Source organism: Pongo abelii, chromosome 11 (assembly GCF_028885655.2).
Source record: "Pongo abelii isolate AG06213 chromosome 11, NHGRI_mPonAbe1-v2.0_pri, whole genome shotgun sequence".
NCBI classification, from domain to species: Eukaryota; Metazoa; Chordata; class Mammalia; order Primates; family Hominidae; genus Pongo; species Pongo abelii.
Genome location: NC_071996.2, coordinates 32,487,883 through 32,512,991, shown reverse-complemented (window position 1 = coordinate 32,512,991; position 25,109 = coordinate 32,487,883). Strand labels below are relative to the sequence as shown.

General features: G+C 34.6%; 1 protein-coding gene across 1 annotated transcript in view; it reads left to right on the top strand.

Annotated features, from left to right (window-relative positions):
- The window catches only part of DPP10 (dipeptidyl peptidase like 10), a 703,534-nt gene that overhangs the window by 550,941 nt on the left and 127,484 nt on the right, over window positions 1-25,109 (top strand). Inside the window, exon 8 of the mRNA XM_024243704.3 lies at window positions 22,371-22,491. Coding sequence (XP_024099472.1) covers window positions 22,371-22,491 — 121 coding nt within the window. The remainder of the gene's footprint in view (window positions 1-22,370; window positions 22,492-25,109) is intronic.

The following is a 25,109-nucleotide window of genomic DNA, read 5'->3' as shown; positions in this document are numbered from 1 at the left end:
TTATCTTAAAATGTTATTAAAACCTCAAATTATGAGCAATGGTTTAGTGTCTTTGGGAGACTTTAAATTTGTGATATAATCTCTTACTTTATTACTAATAACAATTGTGAACTATTTTATCAATTTTTCCCAAGTAGTATTTAAGGTAGCACTTTTCAAACATATCTTTGAAATCTCACATTTCCTACTAAAAGTCAATGAGATTTTGCCTCATATTCCATTAAACGTCTATGCTTTTTAATACAAAAGTAATTATTTTAAATCTCATTAGGATACATTCAAGAAATGTATGATAAGCATACACAAATATATTTGTGTTTGTATGCACACACACACACACACATTCACACACATTACTGCTGGTGCCAAGCACATTCTGGGCTGAAAGTCTTGGCCTTAGAGTCCTATTATACCAGAGCTTTAATGGAAGTAGATAAGGAAACAAGGCCAGCAATTGACAAATTCTATTTCATGTTAGTTATTTAACTGTAGTTTGTACGATGCTCATTTCTAGTTGGTAGAGTGATGCAGGAAAACCACTAGGGAGTGAAGCCAAACAATTTACACTATTAATACCAAGTGTTTGACATGATGAGTGTTTCCAATATAAATAAATTTGGACCACTTTTTTGCTGTTGTTTACCTCATTCATCTTCATTAGTGAAGATAACTGAAATCAGGTTACCTTTTCATTTTATCTGAAACAAAATCGAATGTTCCTGATTTTAGTTGCAGGGTATAAAAACAATCTCCCTTACCACATTGTAGTATTGCCCCATATCTAATGTCCAATGGGTCTCAAATCAAATTTGAGATCAGGAAAATCAATACCAAGCAGCTCATATCATTTATTTACTAAATATTTATGCCAGAAATAGTAATAAACTATAAGGGGATAAGTCTGTTTGGGTTTAAGGGGGTGGAAAAAACAGAAAACGAAACCTCACCTTTAAATTATCTTAACTATCTTCACTTATAAATTTGCAATGTATTTAGGTATATATTTACATGAATATATTACATATGTAAGTGTAACAGGAAATACAATGTCACATAAATAAAATGCCTTAACATTGTGCAGGTATGTGGGACAAATATGCAATTATGGTATATAATTTAAAGGAAAATTAATTTGCATTGCTGTGTAAAAATCACCTACACATCAGGTGAGCAATCCCATAAACCTCCTTTAATTCATATTTAGGCAATATTTTAGTCATTTAGAAATAATAAGATATTTGTAATGACTTTGTCTTTTTTCTCTTGTTTTCCAATGTAAATCACAATTTCTGTGGCATGTCTTATTTCATCCTGCTCATAACATAATATTAAATATTAAATTGTGGAGTAAGAAGCATGAAAATCCTGGGATTGTAGATTTTTTAACTGTTCACCTGGGTCATGCATAATCTAATATACACAATGTATACTTTAGACAGTTCCTGCTAAGTAAACTATCTGAATGAAAGAGCAATGTAAATGACAGTTAGTGAAAGTTCCTGAATATTAGACTCTTTCTGTATCATTGCAACTAAGCTCTTACACTATATCTATTATTCTTACATTTGATCAGACAGGGTTAACCTAGAGTGATATGTCAAGTTTCATTTGATCAGCAGTCTAAACAAAAACTGATAAGAAAAATGATAAGATTATAATAGTGTCTACCATGAGAAGTGAACCATCTAACAAAACCCCTGAGGTTAAAAGATCCCAATTAGGCAGAGTTCAGTACTTTAGTAATTTACTGTGTTTTATTAAATGGCATGCAGAGAACTCCCCAAAGGGAACTGTGGTCTGCATTAATGTCGAGACACTTCATGTCAGAAATAACTTCAGACATCTTTTAAGTGGTGTGGTAGAGGAGCTCTCCACTTGCTCTCCTCCTTAGGAACAACCAAAGAGATGAAAATAAGAAAAGACAGTACAACTTTTATGATACCAGTAATCAGCTACAGCCTAATCTATAATCTCTAAGGAACATAGAGTAAAAAGAAATCCAGAGCCAGAAAAGGATTGAAAGCAAATATACACTTTAATAGATTTTGAGAAACATAAGGAAATAGACAAACTGACAATTTTAGCTGGTAATTTCAACATTTCTCTTACAGTAAAACATGAAAAGAGTAGATAGGAAATCAGTAGGGTATAAAAGGTTTGATTAAAACTATCAACCAAACTGACATAATTGACTTTTCTAGAACACTATACATGACAATTACAGAATACTTGACATGTTTAAGTGCACACACTGGGCCATAAAACAAGTATCAATAAATATAAAAGAATTGAATTCATACTGACTTATATTCTGTGACCATAAAGGAATTAAGTAAGAAACAAACAAATTTTACAGACACACACACACACACACACACACACACTCCACATTTTTTATTGGAATTAGAATATATCTAATAAGTAATATAAAATTATACATCTAGTGATTTCAAATGTAGATTTTATCCTGTAAATATATTACACATGTGTCTCAAGACATACATCAAGAAGATTCATTGCAACATTATTTATAATTTAAAAAACAAAATAGAAGACTGAACACAACTTAAATTATTATTATGGGACTAGTAAAATAAAGTATGGTACATAAAATAATAAAATAGTGGCTTCTTCAGAAGACATTAAAATTAATGATTCTTCTTTATGTGCAGGAAAGCAGTGCTATCCAGTGATAAAAGAAAGGTCCATATTGTTACTTAGTATGTTCTTATTATTACAATAGGTAAAACATTCCCCCAAAACAAAAATATCTATGTATTATTTAAATATTTCCAGAATTATGAATAACAAGGTGAAACTTAAAATACAAAATTGATTACTTTTAACATAGCATATGAAAATTAAAGCGCATCAGGAACTTCCAACATAAAGAAAAAGGTGGCAAATTATTATATATGGATATAGATATAGAGGCAGATATCTTATTTTCTGAAGTGCATGTCAGCAGCAATGATCATATACAATGTCATGAGATTCTACATGTGTTACATGTGTCAAACATAATCAGGGACAAAATAGGGAAAGCAATATTTTAAAGTAAAAATAATTATTGTTTTAGAGTAGTAGGATAATGGTAATATGGTCTTTAACATTAATGTTATTATTTTACATATTGTTTTAAGTGTTAGAAGAGGAACTAGAATTTGAGGAGCAAGGGACATAAAGGACTAGACATTTAAAGCTGAACTTAAAAAGCAACTGTAACTTGGACCTTAATTCTACTTGGTAGAAAAGACTTGCTAATAATATTGAAGTTGGCTATTAAAAGACAGTGGTATCTTATTTGTTTCTGATGTGCTCTGGAATGAGGATAGAATGCAAAGATCATTACATTACAAATTGGTGCTCAACTCTTAATTCTTTCAAAATTATCCTAATAACTGTTTCTAACATCCCAGAACTGAACTGGGATATGGGGGTGAATATTGTCGAGTTGGTTGTTCATTTAAGACAAACAAAGCTTGCCCACTAACTTTTTTGATTTTCCTTATGTTATTCAAATTCAGTATCTTCCAAAAGAGCTTTTTTTTGGGAAAATTTTCACCATCTTCTAACCAATTTTATATCTCTAACATAAAAAGCTGTCCCTGAAAGCATAATGAAATTTGTATACATACTAATAATTCAGATCTTCGTACTTATTCTTGGAATTAGAATCAAAACTAGAAATAAACCACTTCACCCTTTAAAATTATATAATTCACTTGACATTAATAAATTCTTCTTGAAAAGGAAAAATAAAAATACTACACCTGGATATGGTGAAGAATGTACTGGAGAATAACCTTTTACTTCAGAGCAGTCACAATGAAAAGAACTTTGAATAAAATTGAATAAATGGTTTTACAACCCTGATATGGAAGAGCAATTGCTCACACATTAATCTTCAGGCAAATTCATCTATAAACTCTGACAAAACCTTAAAACAAACCAACACATAAAAAGCTACCCAAGGACTGGAGCCTGAACAAAACCAGGCAGATTTTCAAAGGCAGTGAAATTTACAGGAACATAACTCGCAAAATAGGATTCCTCCATTTTGTTAGTTTTGTTTAGAGTTTTAGCCTAAGGGCAACTTGTAGTGGAGGAAGAGTGTGGGTATAAAGTAAGCTGAATCTCCGATAGGAAATCCCACTGTCGTTTAGGCAAGAGCAAGAGAAAGAGCCCTTGAGTAGCTATAACCGCCAGAGAATGAGAAGGATCCCTGAGAGAGTCAGGGCAGGGGTAACTAGTGGTGTGCATGTATGCAGCCAAGTGTTTGACTGAACTTCAACTATAAATGACAGAATTTTCAGACGAAGTCTTTAAAGCTGCTATTCTAACTGTATTTCCTGACCTTCATAAAAATAAATGCATAAGGAATAAAAAGATAGGATATATCAGCATACAAATACACCTATCTTAAATCTATTGATATATTTATATATCTTATATATCCTACCTTTCATAGACAGATACACAAAGAATATTAAAAAGAAGAAAATGGACACTTTTAGAATTTCAAAACAATATTTAAAATAAAAAAGAAATTGGATGGGATAAAGAGCAGAATGAAGATGAGAGAGAACAGAGTCTGTGGCACATAGATCAATACACAACGTTTAATCTGAAAAAATTAAGAAATTTACAAAAGAGAGAAAAACAAAACAAACAAACAAACAAAAAAAACAGACCCCTAGGGACCTGTAGGATAACTGCAAATCTCTAACAGATGGTGCTTGGAATCTCAGAAGAAAAGGAGAAAATGGAGCAGGAAAAATATCTGGAAAAAATGATAGAAATTCTAAAATGCAATAAAAAACACGAATTTACATATTCCAGGTGCTCAGTGAACTCCAAACACAATATATTCAAGGATAATCCCTCAAAAGTAAATGTTAGTGAAACTGTTGAAAACTAAAGATAAACAGAAAATGTGGAAGTGAACAGAGACACAACACAACATAAAACTAGGACCAACATTAGAATACTTACAGACTTCTCATTAAGAACCATGGGGAATCAAAGTGAAATAAAGACAGTTTCTGATTAAAGAAAAATAAGGGACCCACACTACAAAATATGCTCTTCAGTGAGAAAGAATAATATCATAGGGGAACTCGGATCTTCAGGAATGAAAGAAGAACATTGGAAATGTTAAGTATATGAATAAACATAAACCACTAAATTTCCTCTTAATTTCTGTATAAAACATATTACTGTTAAAAGCAAAAATGACAATATGGGGGTATGTATGTATGTATGTTGTGTGACAACTATAACGATAAAAATGGTGAGAGAGAAAGGAAATTATACCTTTGTAACATTTCTATATTTTACGTGAGATTATTATCTTCCTTAATAATAATTTTCACAAGGCACTTTGAATTGTTAGTTACTAATAAAAATCAGATTGCCTGATAATTTTAGAATTTAAGGGTATGCAGTAAATGAGGTAGTTTATTTTCATCAAACAATAATAGCATCATGGATTCATAAACAATGTTCATTTTTTTTTCTAACATTTTGATTACAAATACATCTGAAAAGTTGAAACAAGTCACTATAAAATGCCTTCAAAATGATTGACTTAAAATTTTTTCAACTTTTTTCTAGAACATTATGAGCTTTTAAAATTTGAGGTTGTTTTATTCTTATTCCTAAAACCTAAGATGTATTCTCTTGGTAGCTAATCTAGTTTTAATCATGCAGTTAATAAAAATTTATTAAGTGATCCCGTTTTGTTGGTAGCCTGTGTTCCTCCCAAAGGTCATAACCTTCAATAATATAGTTAATAAAATGGGGAAAATATTTCCACAAAGAAACAACAGCACTTGAGTTTTTAAAGAATAAGAAGTTTGCTTTTAGAATCTGTAATGTGTTAGTCACTCTGGATCTGTAATGTGTTAGTCACTCTGGAGAATTCAGTTGGAAAAAAAATGAAAGAACTGAACTGCTGAGATATTTAAAATCTAGAAGCATGAGGTGATAAGTCAAGAAATACTTTGGGCAAAACTGAAATTCGTATAGCACAATAACATGCAGATAAAGCTAGGTGAGTACATGTTTTTTCTTTTTTTATGGGGTGAGGGGAGTGAATAGAGGATTTGCTGTCTTAGAACCACAGTTTCTTAATTTCAGGTTTGAAAGTTATATACATTAATTTGCAGAAAAGAAATAGAGACCTTACAAAAGAAAAAAGTTACTTGCAAAGACTATTAGGGACAATTTGGTAAGTACTGTTAGAGAAATTAAAGATGAGAAAAATGAGGGATACACATGAAGAATGGGATTGTCTTGGTTGACCTGGAATGCTACAGTGGCTACGTATTTGCAGAGGTTACAAATTGAGAGTCACTCTGGATTCTTATACATCATAAAATGGAGTTTAAGATTACTCTAGCGGTTGTGTTCAGGATGGATTTATTCAAGAGGAGGGTGATTGTCTGAGATGGAGTCCATTGAAATGACTGTCCTTTCAATGGAGATTTGAAATGCTAATCCTATATAGGTGTGGGAATGAAAAAGATGCGTAGTTGGTAAATAATATGGATAAGGTGATTTTTGTGGATTTTGATTGAAACAAGGCAATGTGAGGAGGCCGAGAAGATAAAGGTATTAGAAACAACTTCTTAAAGATGAGTTTGTTCTTATTACTAGACTTTGCCGACACTGAGCTGACACATATCTTAACGTGTTATGCAATTTGAAAGCTGTAAAAATAATTGGTTCTTAAGGTTACAAATAGTGATCCATATATTAGTTCATTTTTACTTAAGTAAGAAGATATACTTTAAAATGCATTTTTAAGGGTTTTCCTAGAATATTGGACCTATAAAATGGTCTGATTTTTGTTTTTTTGAATCATTGTCTAATGCATTTAAGACAGCAGTTCTCAACCTTTTTGGCACCAGGCACTGGTTTTGTAGGAGACAATTTTTTTTCCATGGACTGGGGCAGGGAAGGGATGGCTTTGGGAGATTTAAGAGCATTACATTTATTGTGCACTTTATTACTATGATTATAACATTGTAATACGTAGTGAAATAATTATACAACTCACCATAATGTAGAATCAGTAGAAGCCCTGAGCTTGTTTTCCTGCAACTAGATAGTCCCATCTGGGGGTAATGGGAGACACTGACACAATTAGATTTCATAAGGAGCATGCCACCTAGATAGCTCACATGCATGGTTCACAATAAGGTTCGCACTCCTATGAGAAACTAATGCCACCACTGATCTGACAGGAGGCAGAGCTCAAGCAGGAATGTGAGTGATGGGAGTGGCTATAAGCACAGATGAAGCCCACGATTCACCTCCTGCTGTGAAGCCCAGTTCTTAACAGGCCACAGACTGGTCCATGGCCTGGGGGCTGGGGACTCCTAATTTAGAAAATACAGTATAGTATCCTAGTTCTCAAACATTCTCAATGAAATTAGAAATAGCTTTGAAGAGTCCTGAATTAAATATATATATATAGATATATAAAGAAACTGTCTAATTTTATTTAACACAATGTTTCATAGTTGTTTTACCCTACACTAGGGATCAGCAACTTTTTTCTGTGAAGAATCATATAGTAAATATATTTGGCTTTGTAAGACAAGAGACAAAACCAAAGTTATATAGGTGCTTCTACAATAAGATAGAAATCAAACCGCTACAAAATTTTATTGTAGTTATTCAAAGTAAAATAATAAGTACAATGTTATGTAATACAAGCCTACAAATGAAAAAAATGAAATATGTTTTTGCGGGTTGCGTGTAAGTATTCCCTGTCATCAAGTCCGTTGCAAATGTTGGTCTACAAAAACCATTTTTACTTTGCATGCTATACAAAAAGAGGAACTGACTAGATTCTGCCTATGTACCCTAGTGTGTTGAACACCACTCTAGACCATGAAAACAATTTTTTTATACGATGCCTATTAGAATTTTTTTTTAGAAAATCACTCTTCTACAATGAGGAGCCAAAAAGTAGTAAATCTGATTGGAATGAAACTCATATGAGAATAATTTTTTTATGAAGAAGTAGAAACGTTTTGATGTAAAAAAATATAAAAAATAATAATAAAAAAAAAATAGGTAGCAATGAGCATCTTGAGGTGTGAGTTGATAAGCAGTAGTCATGAGAGAGGGCAGCTGGGAAACTGTGTCATCAAGGAAGACCTAGACGTCAGTTATGACAAAGAAGGAGAAGGAACACTCAGAAGAGATTGCATTGAGAGTAGAGGTAAGTTGGTTGGTTATGGAGTGACAGTTCTAGAATGTAGAGTTAAAGGTTTTGGAATGCTGAATGGATAAAAAGTCAGGGATTATTGAACATTATTATGGGAATGATAAATTGATGGAAGATCAATTTTTAGTGGCAACAGGTTTACAATCTGGGGATGACTGATGTGAACAGGAATACATGGCATGAAAGATTTATGTGATATTGTCTGTGTGAGGAAGGGGGTCACTAAGCCTGGCGTCAGGGAGACTTAGTTGCTGTGATGATGGGATTCATTGAAGCTCCTTGTTCTAGAATAAATGCTATTACAAAGCATGATATTTCTTGAAGTATGTGATGAAGGATTCTGGACAGGAGACTTGCACTGCAGCCTGAGAGACTGAGCAAATAACTTAGAATCTGGGTGTACTTCCTCAATTCTCATTATCCTCCTTTTTGTCTTCCTCCTCCTTTTCCCCCTCTTTGAATTACTTTTACATTCTCAGGAATTTCAAAAGTCTCTTCAGAGAGACTTTTATGAAAGTTAGTTCATGTCAAACCATCATCTCTTTTAATCTCTTCTTATCCCATCATCCATTTATAAAGCCAGAATGTTTTTGCACTGGTGACACCTGCCCCAGAAGTCCACTGCTCATTTTCTCCTCAATCACGTTAAATCTTTTCAAGAGTTATGATGCTGAGTCATCACTGAAGACTGAATTTGGACTTTCCTGTAAAGTCTAGCTGTCTAAACATCTGCTTTTCTGCTTCTATTCATTTCAGGTTAGTCTATTCTAATATTAAAGTATCACAAAGAACCACACCCACCTTCCACCAAAGGCTGATGTGAAAAACAGTCCATTTTCACTGAGCACATGTTGTTTGTTTACGTATTAATACCTGTAGGAGACTCATATGGGAAAGGTGTTTGGAGGTTCAGTTTGAGATATCCTTTTACCTTAATTGTTATATTACAGTAATGTTGAGATTGTTGTTATCCTATTCACTTACTGCTTTTCCACTAGAGCAGAATGCAAAGAAAATAATTTCCAGATTAATTAAAAATAAAACAGAAGATCTTAGGATCATGATTTTTAAATGTCTTGACTCTTTATCCATCATTGTATCTCCAAAATTGGACCAGTATTGTACTAGCCAGTTTTTAGGTGGAACTATTCAGAATAATCAAAGTAAACAGTGAATAATTTTTAAGAAAGTGTCTTCCTGTTTTCTGTGTGCATTTTCCCTACATCTCTCTTGTTCTCCAATAATTCTTTTACATTTGTATCTTGACCCCACTCTTTCTCTAGCATACATGTCTCTGCCTTAACATTTGCCTTTCTTTCCTTTGGGTTCTTTCTATACACGGTATTTTCAACATGTGTCATCTTGTTCTGCCTTTTCTCATACTAGTTTCTCTACTTGGAACAGCCCTTTCTCTGCTTAGAAAAATCTACTGGATGGGCGCCGTGGCTCAAGCCTATAATCCCAACACTTTGGGAGGCCAAGGCAGGTAGATCATGAGATCAGGAGTTCAAGATGAGCCTGGCCAAGGTGGTGAAATGCTGTCTCTACTAAAAATGTACAAAAATTAGCCAGGCATGGCGACGGGCACCTGTAGTCCCAGCTACTTGGGATGCTGAGGCTGGAGAACCACTTGACCTGGGAGGCAGAGGTAGGAGTGAGGCAAGATCGCGCCACCGCACTCCAGCCTGGGAGACAGAGCAAGACTCTGTCTCAAAAAAAAAAAAATTATAAAAAGCCAGGCGCAGTGGCTCATGCCTGTCATCCCAGCACTTTGGGAGGCCGAGGGAGGCGGATCACCTGAGGTGAGGAGTTCAAGACCAGCCTAACCAACATGGAGAAACTCTGTCTCCACTAAAAACACAAAATTAGCTGGGCGTGGTGGCACATGCCTGTAATCCCAGCTACTTAGGAGGCTGAGGCAGGAGAATCACTTGAACCCAGGAGGCGGAGGTTGCAGTGAGCCAAGATCGCACCAATGCACTCCAGCCTGGGCAACAAGAGCAAAACTCCGTCTCAAAAAAAAAAAAAAAGAAAAGAAAAGAAAAAGAAAAATCTACTGGAACTTGTTGGCCCAGCTAAAATACCATGGCTCATCTGAAGCCTTTTTTTGACCCTCCCTTCTCTCGACCAGATTCAGACTGTTTCATGACCTTCCCTCAGATTCCAATAACACTTTATGCTTCACTATGTTATAAACATACCATACCATATTCGGTAATTTGTTAGCTCTTCCTTATCCTTCTCACGTTAAATTGAGAATTGTTCAGCAACAGGGGCTGTGACTTAGTCGCTATTGTTTCACAGACACATTAGGACTGCAGTGAAACTGTAGAGGAATGAGTGAACTGTATAATCATCACGTCTCCGTGCATACCCGCACAATTGTACACATGCACACTTTTCTTTTATCTTTACATTTTCTTTATTAATACATTTTAAAACTATTTCTCCCAAATAGCAAATACATATTTACATGTTTCTTTAAATGATATGAAACTTACAATATCATTTGGCATTAACACTTGACAAAAATGCTATTTTTCCAGGAAGTCTACCTAGCTGTTCTGACCAAGGTGTCTTTTCTGTTTTGTGTATCAATGTCTTCTCCAATGAACAAGCAAATAATACAAATACAGACATTGATCCATATTTATGCAACGGCAAGTGAATGCGGTTCACTAAGGCAGAAGCTGCCTTTTAGATGGATTAAGAGATCTATTCTAAACTATATACTTTGCTGGTAATTTCAGCCTGAAGAATTTGGTTTTTCTTCTTTGTGGAATGTGTACTAATACAACATTGTTGTTGTCATTGAATTGGACAATATCAATGAAAACACTAGCAGACAGTTTCTGTTTTGTTATATTGGAAAATGCAGTTAGAACTGAAGGGAGGAACAACAGGAAATAATTTATTGCGAACAACCCAACATGAATTACTGAGAATTAGGAATTACTCTGTTGAATACCTTTTCACATGCTTTTCACCCCCAAATTAAAAGTTACTAGGGCATATTGTGATGTAGTTATGTATACACCATAGGTAGTATGTAGTTGTATCCCGTTGTAACAGACAGATTAACTGAAGTACAAAGGATAGCCAATTCTATAGAATCTCATAGGGAGAAAAAGACTCAGGGAAGTATTCTAACTGCTTTTTATTGTGGATCCTAAGTTATGCTTGAATTTAAGTGATTCTCATCCTCAGTCATCATGGGTTCAATTAAATTTAAGTTCATAAGAATATTAACAGGAATAAATTAATTCTGGACATGGGCATTTTGGAACCAAGTTTGCTTTTCTATGATTATTTTACTGGTATACATTGTGTTTGAAGAATATAGTAAAAAAAAGTTGGATGTTTCTGTATTGCAAAAACAAACAAACAAACAAACAATATTTATTCCTTTGTGGCCAAAGATGCCTTGAAATTTTATGAAGTAGTATAAAAAGTCAAGCTGTGGGAAAAATGTGCATGGTAGATAACCAAGCCTAGTTCCACCTTCTGCGTTTTTCAATTTGTTTTCTTATCAGCATGCCCATAAACTGGAAAAGCATTAGGCACAAACCCATTGATAGGCATATGAGAATTTCTTCTAGTGTCCCTCATTCTTCTTTATGGAATCTTTTCTAAGAATTTTGGAATCCCCATTTGAAATACAAAGAGTTACAATACAAATGTAAAAACATTATTTTAACATCAGAGGCTGAAATGCATATGCAGGATCCCTTTTGTTAATCTTTGGATGAATGAGAGGGAGGGACACCTACCTGGGAAGAAAGAGTAGTTAATTCAGCTCACTACCAACAGAAATGACAGTGAAGGACTTTCTTAACAACGAGGCTTTGAAGGTTAAACTGTTGCATGTCACTTTCCAATTAGGATGCCTGGGAGTAAGCAACAGAAATAGACTCAGGCTTACTTCCAGAGAAAATGAATTCATTAAAAATATTACTGGGTGCAGCACACCAACATGGCACATGTATGCATATGTAAATAACCTGCACATTGTGCACATGTACCCTAAAACTTAAAGTATAATAAAAATAAATAAATAAATAAATAAATAAATAAATAAATAAGAGGACAGGCTTTGGAGCCAGGCTGCCTGTATTTGTGTTGAGTTTCACCATTACCTACCAGCTGTGTAAACTTGGGCAAGTTACTTAATGTCTTTGTCCTCAGTTTCCTCATCTGTAAAGGTTAATTGTAACCACTTCTTAGGTTTTTGTGAGTGCTTAGAAGCAACCAATAAATGTTAGCTCTCAAAAAAAATATATATATATGTAAGTTCTCAGAATCAAAGAGAAAATTGGAATTTCAGGACTGGAAAATGAACACGAGTTAGGAGGCCCTACACATTTTTGAACATAGTAATGTGTTCAGGAAAATCTAATTAGGATGCTGCAACTGGAAGCCACATTAATGGGCATGCACCACACCACGCTTGCTGGATACTGAGGGTCTGCTGTTGCTCTTGTGAATAATTTTTCAATTACAGTTTTATTATCTCAAAATTCAGGGTCCTGGGTAGGGGCACGACCTAAGGATATTTTATCTGGATTTTGTCTTATGATTAAAGACTGGGTTGTACTTTCCACTGATACTCACATAGTACAAGGATCCTCCAAAATAAAAAGGGAAGTCAGATGTGGAGTAGCCAAATAAGAGGAAAATAATGTATACTAGGTAGCCGGTATAGAGAAAATGGGTGCGTGGTCATTAATTTACCATCTTTAAATGCATATACTTATTTTCAGGGTAACTGGATAAAAATGTTTGATTCTGTCTAAATTGTATTTATATCTTTTATCTTTTGTAGCAAATTACTTACTACTAGCTTCCAGTAATTAAAAAAAAAATCAAACATCTATGTACGGGTACACTGACCAATATCCATGACCTGATTTTGTTTTATTTAAACCTGTAGACAACCATGAGAAGTATTAATATCGCATCTTTACAAATGAGAAAACAGACTCAGAGAGATGAAGTAACACGATTGCCCAAATATTACAAAGCGCAATTGACATTGTCAGGATGAGATCTCATGTCTCTCTGATAGAAATTTCATTTTTCTACAGAACCATGAAAAAAGTTATCTTTCAGATAACATAGTTGTCATTTCATTCACTATTGACTATCTCTACATTTCTTAGATCTCATTTTTTTCTGTATTTTTTTCTTTACTAAAAATCATGCTTTTATTTTTATTTTCCATTTTGAGTTCTATTGCAATCAGTCATATTAGGCAGTAACATTTTCTCCTAAATTAATGCCCTCATCCATTGGTTTTATTTTTCCTTATTCTCCATATCTGTATTAATTTGTGTATGGTTTTAATGAAAAGTCACATTAGAACATAAGATCTTGTTTTTTTTAATCTTTATAACCTCAAGGCTCAGCACAGGGCCTAGCATATAGGAGGTGCCTGATATATATTTGCTTTATGATAATGGGCTTGAAGAAGGAAAATAAGGCATGACAATGGGGTGAAAAAGGAGAAAGTTGGGTAGAGAAGAAAATGGATATGCAATGACTAGATAAACCGTCTTCTAGCACTTTGACCTGCATAAAGCGATACATAAGGGATTTTTAAATAACAGTTATGATATTGATGACTGTTTGTCTCCTGTGGGTTCCAGTTTATTTCTTGAGGCCTGTAAATATTTTTCTTAATGTTTTCAATTACCAAAATGATTTATTCATCACAAGGTCTTCTCTTATGCTAAATAAGTTTTATGAACTGACATAGCCAAGAGAAAGTCTGTTATTATATTCCTTATGTTCCATTTATTGGAGTTGGTCTTTTTGCTAACTTTGTATGGTATCCATTTATCTCCTAAAAAGCATGGATTAAAAGATAAGGCTTTAGGACTGGTAAGTGACTTATATAATTATGAATTTAAGACAAAGGAACATATTTCATTTCTTCAAAAATGCATAAAGCGCTGCAAAGGTTTTAAGAAATAAGAACTCTTTGAAAGGGCTTCCTGATATGAATAATTGCAAATGTCAAGGGATAAGAGTTTCCTGATAGTGATTCTATTTCTAGAATGTCAGGTACTGATGCAAAGGTGACATGAGTGATTTGAATGAGTTGTTCTATGTCTCAGAGATGGTCCCATAGAGAAATGAAAGCAGTACTTTATAATCAACAGAGAGATTTATTTAAGGCCAAAATGTCAGAGGTAATCAAACTGTTTAACTTGTGCTCATAGCTTTGCTTTGCATTATATAAATGGACACACAGAATTTATTGTATACTGACAAATTATGGAAACAGAATTTTATAAAAAGTAAAGTTGAATTCCGCATTGTGGCTTTCAGTAAATTTTGATAAAAGTCTTTATGGTAATATTCTTAATGAAGTATAAATGCTAATATATATTCTATATAACATTTTTCCTTTTGCTTTAAGTTTATATTAGCGTGCACGCAACAAAATATACAGAACTGATCCTCGTCAACACTTCCATTGTTCACACAATTGAAAGACCTCTATTCTGACACCTACCAGTAATTATTTACCCACAAGGATAATCATTATCCTGATTTGTAACATCATTATTGGCTATCACAAATAGCATTACCAAGAACGTTTTTGTATGTGTCTTTTGATACAGAAAGCACAGATACAGAAATCTATCTATCTACCCATATAAGTTTCTGTTAGGTATATACCTTAGAGTGGAGTTGCTGAGTCAGACCTATGCCCTGCTTTGGTAAGAACCGTTAAAAGGATTGACAAATTGATTGTACCAATTTATTCTCTCACCAGCAGTGCACAAGTGTTCCAATTGCTTCACATCCTTGACAAAACCTACTAGTGGCTCTCTTTTCATTTTAGCCATTCTAATTATAATACCAAAACATTTTTTGTGTGTGTTTGCTTATATTCACTCATACTACCAAAAGAATGTAAGTGACATAAATCAAAATAACCACTTTTAATTTATCAATTTATACATCAAGATTTTAAAGAGTAATTCCTCCAAATGGTTTCTAGACTAAAATGGAGCATATTGCTTAGAGGAGGAAACTTTTCTTCAATATTCAATGATCCATTTAAAAATATGTCTTAAATATTTCAAAAATTTATATTTATTAAATAAATATAAAGGTTTTGCAACATCTTATGTACATGATGGAATTCAATGTGTCTTATTCTTACAATATCTTTCTCTGATAAAAAATAACTGTAAATGTACTTACATGTTTTAATATGGTCTATATGATAATACTTTTTTATTGAAATAAAATATAGCATGTTGGAGGTTTCTGTGTGAAATAGAAACCTAATAGTGATTCTATTTCACTGAAGAATTTCCATGTGTCTCATTTATTTCCAAAACAATATTATATCAAATTTGAAGACAAATATTTAGTTTATTCTAAGCTGTGTTCTTAAAGACATTGATAAACTGGCATGACTAAAAAATTAAATGAAGTCAAATTTTTACATCATAAAACAAAAGGTCTAAGGTTCCAGATAAATTTTGAAGCCAGTGTTTTGTCAGGGGCCATGGTAAGGCTGGAATATGGGTGGTGGGCCGGGAGCCAAAAGGAGCTGAGGATATGGTTGCTGGAATGTTCAAGTTCTATTAGGCAGGGAAGAAGGTGAGAACTTCATAGGCTTTGAAAGATATGCAACCAGTGCTAAAAAGAGCTGCAGTGATTGACTCTGGAAGATGAAGCTTAGGATTCAAGTGGGAGATACTAAAACATTGGCATTGGAATTCACGAACATTTTAGGCGTATACATTTAAGACATATGTTAGGAATCATGACTCCATTTTGCCAATTATAATTCCTATTAGGCGGAATATCTGAATCATTCTTCTGCCAGCAGTCCCCCATGTCCATCACCTATTCTGTAACTATCAGCAATTATTTTCCCCAATATTTTCCTAAAGCTGATTAAACACTCTCGGGTCATAACAAATTGGAACTCTCATACACTGTTCAGTATACAAAATAATCCAGGTACTACATGAAGACAGCATGAAAGTTCCTCAACAAATTAAAAATAAAATTACCTTATGATCTAGCAGTGCCAGTTCTGGGTATTTATTCAAAATAATTGAAATTGGAATCTCAAAGAGTTATTAGCACTCCTATGTTCATTGCAGCACTATTCACAATAGCCAGGATGTAGAAACAGTCTCAATGTCCATCAACAGATAAATGGATAATGTGCTATATACATGCAATGGAATGCTATGCAGGTTTTAAAAAGAAGGAAATTGTGCAATATGCAACAACACAGATGAACCTTGAAGACATTATGCTAAGTGAAATAAGCCAGGCACAGAAAGACAAATACTGCATGATTCCCCTTTTATGGGGAATCAAAAATAGTCAAATACAAAGATTTTAAGAGTGAAATGGTGGTTGCAAGGGGCTGAGGGAGAAGGGACAATGGGAAGTTACTAATCAATAGACACAGAATTTCAGTCGAGTGAGATTAGTAAGCTCTAGAGATCAGCTGGACAACGTTATACCTACAGTCAATGATAATGCATTGTACGCTTACAAATTTAAGAGGGTAGATTTCATGCTGTGTTCTTACCACACAATTTTTTTAACTCTTTACAATATTTTCCTAGCCTTTTCTGTTTGACTACCTGCTTTCTACTTCTGTACCCCACTGTACATCCACCCACATTAAAAGGCAAACACAGATCCTTCCATAGTGTCTTCATGCTTTTGTGTATTTGTAAAATACAGTCATGTATCACTTGACGGGGATATGTTCTGAGAAATGTGTTGTTAGGCAATTTTATCGCTGTGCAAACATCATAGGGTATATCTATACACACCTATTTTGTATAGCCTACTACGAATAGGCTATATGGTACAGTTTATTGGTCCTAAGCTACAAACCTCTAAAGCATGTTACTGTACTGAATATTGTGGGCAACTGCAACACAATGGTATGTATCTTTGTATCAAACACATAGACATGTAGAAAAGACACAGAAAAAATAGAGTATTAAAATCTCATGGACCACCCTCATGTACGTGATCTGTTACCGACCAAAACATTGTAATGCAGTGCATGGCTATACTGTACAAGCGACTATATTCATACATTTTTGAACTGTTTCAGTAAAGGTTTCCAAATGGGAAAACAGATATTACTCTAGTGGTTCAGATAGAAGAGATTTAATACAGATAATTGTTACAAACAATGTTGTAAAGGCTGGAGGGGCCAAAGTGGTGATATGCAGAACCTGTAAACACATGTTACCATTATCAAGGCAGGACCCCGGAGCTTACACTCCTATCACCACTGCCACTGAGGTACTATTGCTGAAGCTGGTGTGCCAGAGCCACTGCCAGATGCTTCCAGTTTCTGACTGGTAGCGCTTTCTTTTTTTTGCAGAAAGTAACTAGAAGTCAACTAGCAAAGAAGCTGAGAAGACTATTTTGAAAGGAAGTCTTAGAAATGTAAATTTCAGGCTTTCTAACCACCCCCAGTAATAAAAAACCATATACGGGCAGGAGTGGGGCTGAGTACCAACAGACAACCTCCAATGTGTATGTGTCGGTGAGATTACTGATAGTATAAATTTATGTTTGTATTGTCGTTGTCTGGTGTATAAAGACGGGCTGCCATTGAATTTTTTGTTGTTTTTGTTTTTCTTTGGTTTTCTGTCTTGCTTTTGTCACTTGACGATATCTCAGTGAAATTTTTCCAAGTCAACTTTATTCTTTTCCAAGCACAAATTTATTCTCTTCAAGTCGTCAATGTTATTATATGGTGTGGATGAATAGTAATCCATCCAGGCATTCAATTATGATGAGTTTTCATCTTGACTCTTTGACAATTACGATGAGTTTTCACTTTGACTCTTCTTTTTGGCTGAAATAAACATCACTGCTCATTGTTCTCTGCAGGTTGGTATATTTTGTTGTTGTTGTTGTTGTTGTTTTGTTTTTTTTTTTACACAGCTAGGTCCCAGGTTTAGGATTGCTGGTGAGGTGGAATATGTTTTGTTCGCAATTGCCATTTTATATTCCCAAATGGCCATAACACATTGTAATTTTACAACTAAATGAGAAAAGGACAGTTTTCACTGCATCCCTGCTGCCAATAGGCATTATCTGGGATACTTTCTTAATTACAATTTTATTTCCCAGAAAACAAGCTACGGTAGAATGAATGCAAATACTATCCCAACTCCACTGTAACTTTAAAGATCTTTCCAAACCATTATAATGCATGGAGATTTTTGAATGTTTCACCATTTTTAAATTTAAAATAGTCATGAAAATTACTCAAATCAGCGAAGGCAGAATAGCGTTTCAGTAATATTTCAGCTAAAACAGGTCTAATGTTTAATTATGTATCTTTTGTGTTTTTATCTTCTTTTAAGATGGCTAAAATTTTGTGAGAGTACTGCTATTATAAGTTTGTATCAGCCATTGTCACGGGTTGAATCACTCATGGTAAACTAATTTACATTGTAATTGCATTCAAACTCAAGATCTTCATAACCTTTAATATCAAATTTTCATTTCTTGCCACATGTTCATCACAAGTTGTATGTCAGTGTGGAGAGAATCTGCCTAATGGCTCTTCACCCAGAAATCCAGGCTGCTAGGTATCCAGCATCTGGTGAATTTGCTGGTAGTTGTGGCAGAAGAGAAGGTGGCAAATTAAAAATTGACTCTTAAAGACTTCTGCCCAGCAGTGATGTATATTGGGTCCAATCATTTGTTAAAGGCAACATTGACTAACACATTGATTCGAACATCCCTTGAAACATTTATTACATATTTCCTAACTTGACATCATGCAGCACATAGTATTTCAATTGTTCTTCTATTTTTTTTGTGGTGACTTTACCCATTTTGAATTGTTTTATGGGTAGAGTAAGACTACTGATTTTGAAAAACTGGGAAGTTTGCTGGCTCTGCAAATTGAAGAGTTAACTGGTCAAATAGCTTTCCCTTGTTATTTGTTATGCTGCTTAGGTGTTGTGTTTGTTCTTGCATTGCTACAGAGAAACGTCTGAGACTGGGTAATTTATAAAGAAAAGAAGTTTAAGTGATTCAAGGTTGTGCAGGTTGTGCAAGCATGGCATACACATCTGCTCGGCTTCTGGGGAGGCCTCAAGTGTGTTTACTCATGGCAGAAGGTGAAGCAGGAGCAGGAATATCACATGGCTAGAGAAGCAGTAAGACAGAGTGGGGTGGTGGGGTGCCACACACTTTCAAACAGCCAGATCTCACACGAACCCACTCATATTGTGAGGACGGCACCCAGCTGTGAGGGATGCATGCCCATGACCTAAACACCTCCCACCAGGCCTCATCTCCAACACTAGGGATGACATCTCAAAATGAGATTTGGCAGGGACATAGATCTAAACCATATCAGGCGACTCACTGAAGAAAATAGCAGTATAAAATATTATGACAGTTTAATCAATAACATTTGGATAAATAGCATTAGTGTGTATCATATTTTCATTGTGATTTAAATCTAAATGCAGTCCTTGATGATTGTCATTTGGGTCCAGTTTAATTTCATCAGAGTGCTCAGACAGTACCTGGGGATACTTGCAGCTCTCAAATTGTTACTAGTGGTTAGAGTTTTCAATTATTGTTTGAAACAAATACAACTCAAGGATAAACTTTGATAATTGAAAAGGGATTAGGATATTAAAAATGCACACTTTCATGAAGACAGCTACTTACTTTTTATCCACTGAAGAAAACATCTTATGGACATTCTCTCATATTACAGCTTTCAGTGGCATGGCATTACAATTCTGATTCCATATTGCTTGTTCTTCTACATTGAAGCAGATGTCAGTTTCATATGGATTCTGAGTATCCAATCTGTCAAATATAAATGTAATTACTGGTCAATAGTTTTGGATAATTTTTACATCTGTTGAAGTCGTGGAGGTTTTATTAATTATTTTGACTTAGATTTTATTCCCTTCAGAAAGCTGAGAATTTAGAAACATATTACTTTGGGTGAGGTCACCTCCACTCCTAATAAGAGCAACATGTGCTGAGTAGTCCAGGTGTGCATGATCTGTGCTGTTATGACTCACAAGTCCTACTAGAAGTTTCAGGTACAGGAAAGGAATTTCCTCCAAGTAAGGAAAACATTGTGCACCTGCGTTGTATACTGTTTGTGAAAAGCAAGAGGATGTAGTATTCGAAAGGTGTAAAGCTTATGCTTTAGTTGGCTGAACAAAGTTCATATTTTTTCTCAGTTATCACGGGTCGTGAAAGTCATTAAATCCAACTTCTATCCAGTGTTAGGGAAACTGAGAGGTAATTCTCAAACTTTTGCCTAAGTGTGAGCCACATAATTTTAGTAATAAGCTTATTTCTTATTTCATTGTCTCACCTGACAACTTTCTAACTGAGGTGGAGGCAATAAATATCATTTGTTAATAGCTCTCTCTCCTCCTCCATGTCCCTTGCCTTCCTACTATTAATACTACCACTATTGCTGCTACTATTCTGCTCCTACTCCTAATACATAATTAACTAATATAACACGTACTCTACCAGACAAAACGTTGGGATAATTTACATATCACCTAAAGCTGTAGAGGTGTCATTTTGACTTAGAGTTTGTTGCCTCCAAAACTCTTAACATTCTGAACCAGGTTATCTTGTGTACAGTCCACCCTGCTTTTAGTAATACTCCAATGTGTTATTTATTCTGCATTCATCATCTCATTTATTCTTCACCACGGATCTGTAAGGTATGTGTGAGCCTTATTCACATTTTATAAAGTAGAGGACTGAGATTTAGAAAGGTTAAGAATGTTATCAAGGTCAGTAGGATTTTAAATTTAGGCTGCCTGGCTATAAAACCCATGCTTTTAAGCACCCTGCAGTACCCTCCTTTCATTGTTTTTATTTATTTTTAAATTCTTACTCTGATATTGAGATTCTCACCTGTGATATAAAAAAGATCCTGTTGTAGTGGTGGAATTAATAATTAAATACGCCCACCTGTAAATGCTTGTTAAATCACCAGAATTAAAATAGAATATCCATGAAATGTTCTAGATATTAAAATTGCTCTTGTCACTGTGCACACCAAGATTTAAAACCTAGGGCCTCGTAATTATTCAGACAATTGTTTTGGAAGTTCTTGTGTTTTCTCTATTTGCTATTGTGTGTTAATTCTATAGCATGCTAGGATACACGGGCCTTATGCCATCTTTCACCTTCTTAGTAGAATGTTTGATCTAAACAGCAATTTGGCTTGCCCTGGACAATGTTCTGCTTCTCCTAACCACAGAAACATGGTTCTCTGGAAGGTTATAGTACCACATGGGTCAGCAGTTTCAAGTATTTGGCATTAAAGACATTGTAAAGCGAATTATAAATAATTTTATCCTGAATTATCTATATCATAGGCACATTGTGACATTGTTTAGTTTGCACCGTTGTTCCTGTTGTTGGGGCTATTGTTGATATTATTTTGGCAGACTGTGCTATGTTCAAATTAAAACTCTTTCTGGAACTCTCAGTTACAACGTTATTATTATCGCTGTACTATTTACAAAAGAGTTGCCAAGACTGGTGCACTGGAAGCTGTGTTCCACTTATCAATTCAAAGGAATTTTACTATCGTTTCTACCATTAGTGAATCTGTGAGCTGTGCTAGATAGAATCAGAGAGATTATCTAGAGATTATTTTATTGATCACCAAATGCATTTTTGTAAAAGTAGAGACCCCAAATTGAAGCTCTTCAAACAGTCAGTTGGTGTTACTAAAATGGCCTATAGTTACAGTTATCAGTCTCTTGAGTATGCAAAATGTTATCTCAAAGCCAAACCAATTTTGTGGTATGGAGAGAGATTATTAAGTAGTTGAAATATTTTTGCTGAAAATATGGATTTAAAAGCATCAATACCAAGCGCCATGGAATTTCCAAATGACAACTTGATATTGATATAATAAAACAGAAAAAGCCATTAATAATTGAAAGCAATAAAAACATATGCCTTGAATAAAAACAACTTGAAGCCCGTAAATAATACAACATGGCTATTCAGTGATCATTCTGTAATATTAAAGTTTCAAAAGGCATCCTAACATATTGGGTTTTTTGTTTGTTTCACATGTTTCCTGATCCAGATTTATATTTTTGAAAATAATATCTACTACCAACCTGATATAAAGAGCAGTTCATTGCGACTGACATCTTCTGGAAAGGAAGAAATAATTTTTAATGGGATTGCTGACTGGTTATATGAAGGTGAGTTGATCAGATTTAGTTTCAAAGGAAACAAATGACATATTTTTATACAAAATCTACCAAAAAAATCTATTCATTCTGGAGCAATACTTACAGTACAATTTCTTCTCATTTTCTCTCAAAATTGCCCTCATGCTTTCATATCTTTGCGTGTGCTTATATTTTGTGTGGTTGAGATTTACATCTACTTACATGATTCCATGTTTGGTATATGTATGTACATATAGGCTAGATAGATATTATTTGTGGGGACAACTAATGAAAGTAAATGGTTACCTTATGTCACTTTGGAATTAGATGCTGAATTTTTTCTGACTCTGGAAAAGAAGAAACAGAAACCTTTATTTCTAAAAAAAAAATGCATAAAAAGCCATCTGATTTTAGTTATTTCCATTAGGGACATTCTGTCACACTTTATAAGCTATTGCAGAGGGAGCAAAATAAAACCCACATAAAGAGTTATTTTCAATATCTATTGAATCAAGTTTTAGTAATAGCTGAGAATATAAAAATAAATCAGGTGATGAAAATTTATCCAGTATTTATCACGTACCAATTATCAGCTGAGTTCTAGATATAGATTGCCTGGGGAAGACTCAAAGTATGAGTTTATTACCTATGTTTCAGATGCTTCAGCTGACTTTGGCAAAATATGTCAAGATTTAAAGTAAGTCTACTTTATTATAAATTATAAAGCTATGAATCATTCAAAAAGTGAATTTTATTTCATGGGCAATATTTGCAAATGTAATCTCTCTATCTCAGATTTGATATTTTTAATTCTATAAGAAAAGTGAATAATTTAGACCAATTATTCATTCATTCATTCTTTCACTCAAATGATATCATTGAAGGCCTACTGTATTCCAGGTAGGTGTCTAGGTACTAGGATAAAAGACGGAGCAAAAAGTACTGCTCTAATAAACTGTATATTTACGTGAAATATTTTGTTAGGTGGAGCTATTTTCTTAAAGAAGAGATGTTGTAACCCTTGAGATTTATATGCGTATGTGTACATGTATATTTATATCTATGATAGATTTCTGTGTACATGCCAGCATCAAATAAGATTTTTAGAGGCTACAATTTATTGTGAAGAGCAGTGAGAGCTTCCACGAAAATATCAGCAGTAAGTATGATGTGAAAGTATATATTAGAAAAAGAAATACACAGGTAAGGAAGGTTCATTGGTGGAGAGTCACAGAATCTAAATCTGGCTTTTCTATTTCAAAGAGATAAATTACTGGAGGGGACTGGGATGGCCCCCAGAATTTAATAAACAGGTGGACAACACATTTAAAATCTGGTTAGTTCTGGCAGTCTAGGTGGCAGGAGCTAATTGAAGTGCAGAGACTAAGACGTGCCCTTTTTCTTCAAAATATTATTGGTACTGTGTGACACCCTGACAGATGAAGAAACCATGTTAACGCAGTGTGGTAAGTAGTTGAACCTTAAACAACACAGAATTCCATGGAAGAACAAAGGAATGATATCATTCTAGGGATTTGCAGGCATTTTTTCTAAAGGAGAAACCCTGGCCAACCACAGTAGCTCAAGCCTATAATCTCAGAGCTGTGGGAGGCCAAGGTGGGAGAATGATTCAAAGCCAGGCGTTCCATACCAGCCTAGGCAACATAGCAAGGTTTTCATTTCTACTAAAAATTTTTTTAAAATTAGCCAGATGTGGTGGCATGCGCCTGTGCTCCCAGCTGAAGAGAGAGGATTGTTAATGAGAGAGGATTGCTTGAGCTCAGGAGTTGAAGGCTGCAATGAGCTATGATCCAGGCCCCTGCCCTCCAGCTTAGGCAACAGAGTGAGATCCTTACCTCTTAAAATGAGGGAGAGAAAGAGAAAGAGAGAGAGAGAGAAGAGAGAGAGAGCATCTGAGTCAAGCCTGAACAGTTAACGAGTGTTACGCATGAGAAGAAATTAGGAAGGAAAAATCTAAGCAGATGTAAGAATTTGCAAAAACCCACAAGTGTGTCCCTAGGGAACCAAAGTCTCCTTGATATAATTGGGCCATAACATTTGAGATAAAGGAAGGTAGCAAGAACCAAGGGATAGTGACCTCTATCAATGATTTGGAATTTCAGTTACTTTTCTACCATTTAATAGGAAAACTAATAGAACTTTTCAAGTAAGGGAGTGACAAGATTGGATCTTCCATATGAATAGATTTTTTTGCCACAGTGGGAACCTGGGGTCTAATAGTAGAAAGAAATGGTGAGCGGCTGTAAGGCTTCTTCTGTGTTCCATCAAGAGATAATGAGCAATGGAACTAGGGTTAAAGCAGTAAAAAGGAGGAAAGATTCTAAAATTGAAGAGACAATGAAATATATAGGTCTTAGTGGCTAAGCAGATGAGGTGAATAATAAGTCAAGGATGATTCTGTGTCTTCTGGTTTGGGTCACTAGTAAGTAGTGGTGGCAGACATAGTGAGCAAGCATTAATGAGGAGCAGTGGGTTTCAGGGAAGAGAAGACTAGATTAGCAGCAATGTGGGCATTGAACCATGTACTGACGTGCTCCCTTGGTGATAAAAGGTGGTCTGTAACATCGATGAAGTTTTCAGTCAACTGAGGGTATACTCAGTGTAGATCATGCTTATTGTGCTGCTCC